The 6,481-nt window shown below is 35.8% G+C and overlaps 1 protein-coding gene across 2 annotated transcripts; it reads left to right on the forward strand.

Moving 5' to 3' along the window:
* Positions 1-213: 213 nt before the first annotated feature.
* Positions 214-5,309, forward strand: LOC6645564 (zinc finger protein sens). Of its 2 annotated transcripts, XM_023177468.2 has the most exons (4): positions 214-404; positions 648-1,933; positions 4,506-4,656; positions 5,021-5,309. In XM_023177468.2, exons 1-4 carry the CDS (start codon positions 242-244, stop codon positions 5,263-5,265), a joined length of 1,845 nt encoding a protein of 614 aa, XP_023033236.1. In that variant the 5' UTR covers positions 214-241; the 3' UTR covers positions 5,266-5,309. The 2 variants fall into 2 exon arrangements, with proteins under 2 accessions (XP_023033236.1, XP_046867798.1); XM_047011842.1 differs by lacking the exons at positions 4,506-4,656; positions 5,021-5,309 and adding an exon at positions 2,006-2,051.
* The last annotated feature ends 1,172 nt before the right edge of the window (positions 5,310-6,481 follow it).

A 6,481-nucleotide genomic window follows, 5' to 3' on the forward strand; every position in this document is an offset into this window, starting at 1 on the left:
GAGCATATCAAAATATATGAAACAAGCAAAATAAAAACACACACAAGAATCTTTCGATCCATTTTTAATCAGATCGATTGCCTTACGTAAAGTGAAGTGCCTTCTAAAAAAACCAAAAAAATTATATAATCAATATTTTATTTAGTCAAAAATCAAAAAAATAAAAAATAATTTTTGGGAAAAATATTTAAAAACAAAAATCAAACAGTTTCTTAAAAACTTTCGTATATAAGCTACAAAAATGCATCATCTATCGCCACCGCCATCGCCGCATTCACAGCAGCCGAGTCCAGCTGGTTATGCGGCTGTTGCAGCTTTAGATAAGGATAAGCAATGGATGCAAAGAGCTTCGGCTTTCAATACTGTGATAGCTTCAGCTGCAGCACAGAAACTGAATAGTAGAGGTAAGGATTACATAAAACATATTTTTTCTCTACATAATACACCAAAATGATTCGAGAGAATAAACTTTTTCAAAAAACTTACAAAAAAAAAAAACTTTACAAAAAACCAAATTTTGTACTGGTTTTCGAAGATATTTTTTAATCCTGTCCTAAAAAAAACTACAAGATACTTATAGATTTGCATTATAATACTACTACAACTATAATATTCTTTCTATATTTGAATTTCTTTCACTTTTACAGATCTACCTTTTCTGTATAATCCTTTACTATATTCGAGTGCTTTGCTATGGCCTCAGTTTCTGCTATCTTCGGCCTCGGCATTAGGAACTCCTTTGACACCTATGACACCAAAATCACCAGCATCGATTGTGCTAAATCAACGTGATCGAGATTTTGCTCTAACACCAGAGAAAGAACAAGAGATTCAAAATAATAATAATAATAATAGCACTAGCAGCATTGGCAATCAATTGCTTATGCAACATCATCATCAACAGCAACAACAGCAGGAGCTGCTACAGCAACAGCAGCAGGATGAGGATATGCCATTGAATTTGAGTACTAAACATTTGAAATCTGATTCGGATCAAGAGGATCAACACCACCGTCATCATCATCATCATCATCATCATTCGAATAATAGCAGCAGCAGTCGTAGCAGCAGCAGCAGCAATGCCAGTTTAAGTGATGTGGAGCATCCTTTGCAATTGGTTAGTCTAAACAATGTGACACCGCCGCCATTGAGGGCAGTGAATCTAAAGAGCAATGGCAGCGTAACGCCACAGCAGAGAAGATCACAGGGTAATATTATTTGGTCACCGGCCTCAATGTGTGAGAGATCAGCGCGTGTGGGTCGAGGAGATTCCAAAATGAATGTCCACGATGTGGATGCTGATGCTGATGGGGATGATGCGATGGACGATGGTGAGGAGGAAGAAGATGAATATCATGTGGATCCAATTGTTAGAAAATTTAAATATGAACGTAGATCGGCTGCCTCAATAGCATCGCTTCAATCGCCAGTATCCTCATTGACATCATCCCAACAACACCAGCAACAGCAACAGCAGCAGCAACGCCAGCAGCATCATGCCACAAATGTCCAAGATTTGGACTTTGAGACAGCTCAACAACAATTGTATGCCCATCGTAGTGCCTTTATGGCTGGCCTTACGGGCAGCAATCTTGAGTTGCTTACCCAACATTTAAAATCGCAGCAACAGCAACAGCAGCAGCAGCAGCATCAACAACAACAACAACAACATATTAAGGCTGAGGCATCCAGTGATCCGCAGGCGGCTCTGATGGGTCTCGTTGCTGCGGCCGAATTTGGTTATATGCGTAATCAACACCAGCAACAACAGCAAGCTAACAGCAGCAATTCGTCCTCTTTGGCACAGCAACAACAGTTGCAGGCGCAGCAACAACATCCTGACTCAACTGCCACAGATGTTGCACGACGTTCGTCCTCTTCATCATCATATCAAGGCGAAGGCGAGGAGAAACGTACCGGTAGAAATTTTCAGGTAAGCGCAACGGGAAGTTCAGCAATTGAGAGAAAGGAAGTGTTTTTTTTTTTTTCTCATTTTTTTAACTAGCCAGGAAGTTGAAAATTTCAAATCAGGAAATAACTTTATAGAAGCCATGATTTAAACAAAAATGCCAGCTCAAAAAAACATTTGACTTCTTCAATGAAAAAAGGAGCAAATAAAATCTATTTTTATTTCTTAATTATTGAATTAAATAAGGAAGATCTAATCACTAGAAGAAACAACGATATAATCTTTATCATTCGATCCAATTTTTCGTATTTGATCTAGAACTAGCAAAATAAAGTCGTAATAAACTGTTCAAGTTTATCAAGAATCTAGCTAAATCTAGCATAAATCTGTAAGATGTCAAAACCTTGTCCATCTAATGACTATTTCACGTGCCACAAATTCAATTTCAAATCCCCATGCCATCCCCGCCCGTTTGCCATCTTGCAACCCTTTTGGGCAAATGGTTCAACTATTGCATAAGAGCTATTGGTATCAAATATTGCGTGTCCTAAACAATTCCCCTGTGTTAATTGTTTCATATTTTGAAGGTCCTTCAGTTGTATGTATTTTAATTGCTCATTGCTATCGATAGGATAGAACAGAATAGAATAGAATAAAACATGATAGGGACTACATAGAAGAGGAGGAGGAGGGGAAAGGGAAAAACACACTCCAGCCGCTATTTCAATTTGGGAAAGTGGCACAGCAAATACGTATAATGAAAAGGAAATAGTATGGAAATTCAATTAAGTACAATCGAAATCACGCAATTAGTTAATCAAATAATTTTGATTGGTAAATGCCTAATGAAAGTGTGGGGCGACAGATGGAGTGGATGGTGGCGGTGGAGGTGTCCTGAAGGGGGGAAGATTTATATAGATAGATTTTATGCCACATTAGGCAGGACACACGACTCGATGAGAAATTTGAGTATCTACTGCCTACTCCAAACTCTGTGACTACCCCTGATGTCATTTTTTGTTTATATCAACATACTCGACTTGAAAAAATTGTTTTTTTTCACACATTAAAGGGTCGTAAGGACAATTATGAAATGTGATCTTGGCTAAGGGCACAGACAGCATATGGCTTGAGGACAACAGGCATTAAGAGAGTTATGTTGTTTTGTAAGTCTTTACATCTGCTGAAAAGGCCCACCCGTGACTCACTTTTGGGGTTTTCTCCTCTAAATATCTCTCTCACTCTCTCTCTCGATCTTTCTCTCTCTCTATCTCTCTCTGTCTTCCTCCCGAATGTTTGGGCTTGGGCGTTTAAAAAAACGTTTACTTTTTTTTCGCCAACTTCCGTTCCATAAGCAAATTGACATTATGGCTCAGAGTTCGTACAACAATAGAGCAACTAATTGGATGTTCACTGTTGTCTAGCCCTATATAGATATATATGTATATACATATATATTCTCGTAACTCGTAAGTCGCTTTTTATTTAAGTCAAATGCAATGCGCAAATAGAAAATCCCAAAAAAACAAAAAAAAAAAATTAAACAGTGGAAAAAAATGATAAACATATAAAGAAGGTTTCATTCGCTTTTTTTCTTGTTGATTTTCGAAAAATAAAATAAAAGACACTTGTGTCAATTTACAATATGCGTAGAGAGCGTATGTTGGGAAAAGGTTTTTTTTTTTCTTCTGTTTGTTGGTCTTATAAATGTTGGACACGTTTCCCTGCCTCAGACGAAACATTGCAGCATGTTGCACACACACACACACACACACACACAGATCGAGAGAGAGAGAGAGAGAGAGAGAAAGAGAAAATGAGAGAGAGTGAGGAATATGAGACAAACTGTTTAAACATTTAATCTGAGACAAAACCACAAGAAGATGTTACAGTTTCCAATCGATGGCAAACTTTACTCTCCACCCCGCCCCGCCCCGCCCCACCACACCCAACTCCCTTCTGCCAGTAATACACAGCTGTATTTGGCCTACAAATATCACTTGATATCCCATATATACAAAATAAAATAAAGAAGCAACAAGTATTATCCACTTGAGATTTAGCATTGGGAACTGTATCTATGTGTGTGTGTGTGTGTGTGTGTGTATGTGTGTGGGTGTAGACTCACCTATTTACTTAGCTGTTTCTTAAAAATAAATTTCTTAAAACAAAAAAAAAAACAAATGGAAAAAAGTCATGACAAGAGAGGGGAAGGGGAAAAAATGATATATAAAAATTTTGGTTTGTTTTCTCCTTTTTTTCTTTTTTTGCTGTTTTTGGGTTTACCCATGGAGTTGTTCGTCACAGATCTAACAAATATTTGTCCATCGCTCATAAATCTAGTTTAATTCATTTGCAAAGAATTTGGCACATACAAATACACAGACAGACACACACACAGCCACACACATACACATATACACACACACATTGGGTTGAATAGAGATTTAGCAGGCTGTTTAAATATGGGACAATTTTTTTTTTACTGGCTTGGTTTTTGAGACTGTGATAATCGTGACTTGTATTTGATATTTCTATTATGTATGTATGTATGTATAATAATCCCCTCCTCTTTCCTTTCTTATTATATTTCTAGTGTAAACAATGTGGCAAGAGTTTCAAGCGCTCATCAACCCTATCCACACATCTGCTCATCCATAGCGATACACGGCCATATCCCTGCCAGTATTGTGGTAAACGTTTTCATCAAAAGTCCGATATGAAGAAGCATACCTACATACATACGGGTAAGTTGCATATCTAAAACTAATCATAGTTAGGGGTTCACCCACATAAAGTGTGTGTTGATTTAAAAAAAGAACACAGCAAAAAATTATACAAAATTGTATTAAAAATTCTTGACATTTGTTGGGTGTCACCCTCGAGTGATTTAACCCTCTTAACACACACACACACAGAGAGAGGCAACCCTTTTGGTTCGAAAATCACCGAGAAATTCATAGATAGTTATCAGCTTTCAATTTGTCTAATTGCTCGCACTCCCTCTCCATCTCTCTGTCTCTATGTCTCGGAAATGAAAGCAATTAATAAACTTTTATTTGCATTAAACTAATTGTTTATGTTATTGATTTTGTTTTTCTGTAATTTCAGGTGAAAAACCGCACAAATGCACAGTGTGTCTGAAAGCCTTCAGCCAAAGCTCCAACCTGATCACACATATGCGCAAGCATACAGGGTATAAACCCTTCGGCTGTGGCCTCTGTGATCAATCGTTTCAACGCAAAGTGGATCTTCGGCGGCATCGCGAGAGTCGTCATGAGGAGGCGGCTCCCCTCACAGGTCCCTTAACACCACCACCCGCTATCAAAATGGAGGTCAGCAGTAGCAGTTGCTGAACACACACACACACAACAATGAGAAAAACAAAAAACAAAACAAATATATATATAAATTCATTTTTTTAGCTTTCGATAGCTTAAGTAAATAGACGAGACACACCTATACAGACATATAGTAGATATATAGACATATATATATATATATATACGCACCAAGAGAGATCAAGTATCGAAAACTAGAAAACCAGTTGGCATCCTGTCTAAGTCGTTGCTATAAAGCCAAAGGTTTTTTGTTTTTTTTTTAAGTGTTTAAGTATAATGTAATTTTCAAATTTTTTTTGTTCGTCTGAAATCTTGTTAAAAAGGAGTCGGAGTTATCCTTCTTCTCTGACTCTCTCTTTACTGCTCAATTGTTAATTTTAAGCCTCTGTACATAGTAGACACACACCCACACACACACACACACACACACAAAAGACTTTTCTATTGGGTCATAATAGGCATACGGTTATATTCGTATTTCTAGATCAATATCTATAAATTATAGTAATATTTTCTATTTAGTTCTTATTTAAATGACATAATTATTTATTGATTTAAAACAAAACCTCTTTCGCCCCTTCCCCCTGCCCCACAATTATGAAAATTGGCCGAAAAAGAAAACGCAGCTAAACGTACCAAAGACTACAACAAAAAAGAAAAACACACAGACACACACACAAACACATAGAGACATTTTGGTAATCCTTGATAAATACTTAGAAATTTTTCAAATTGATTTTTAATCATTTTATTTATTTTACTAATCATTGTATGTAATTTCTAAATGTTTAGTTTAGTGTTTTTTCTATTTTAATTTAAAATTAAATTTATTTGTAATTTTTTTTAATTTAAAAAAAACCAAAACAAAAATAACATTTTACATTACTTTTATTTCTTTCACAAACTTTTTCATTTCTTATTCTCTTTATATAAATATTATTATTAATATTATTATTTTTTTTTTTTTTTTTGTGGTAGTTGTAATTTATATAATTTAGTTTATGATTTTTTTGGAAAAATAAAGTTGAAAGCTAATCAAAAAACGAATATAAAAGAATTTAAGCTATTTTATTTATTTTAAGGGGAATAAATTTGAAAAATATAACAGCTAGATTCTAGTTTTAGGGGAGAAGCAATTTTTCGACTTCATTTTTTCGTATATTTCGTTTATACAGTAGGGGAGTCCGGGGGGTTCTGAACACTTCTAATAATTTCATTTGCTTCGCTTGTC

Source organism: Drosophila willistoni (assembly GCF_018902025.1).
Source record: "Drosophila willistoni isolate 14030-0811.24 chromosome XR unlocalized genomic scaffold, UCI_dwil_1.1 Seg143, whole genome shotgun sequence".
Lineage (NCBI taxonomy): Eukaryota > Metazoa > Arthropoda > Insecta > Diptera > Drosophilidae > Drosophila > Drosophila willistoni.

What these genes read in the sequence shown, in the direction of transcription:
- LOC6645564 (XM_023177468.2), top strand. Translation starts at nt 242, where the DNA reads ATGCATCATCTATCGCCACCGCCATCGCCGCATTCACAGCAGCCGAGT. An exon ending in ACAGAAACTGAATAGTAGAG is followed by an intron (nt 405 to 647) that starts GTAAGGATTACA and finishes TCACTTTTACAG; the next exon opens with ATCTACCTTTTCTGTATAAT. An exon ending in GCATACCTACATACATACGG is followed by an intron (nt 4,657 to 5,020) that starts GTAAGTTGCATA and finishes CTGTAATTTCAG; the next exon opens with GTGAAAAACCGCACAAATGC.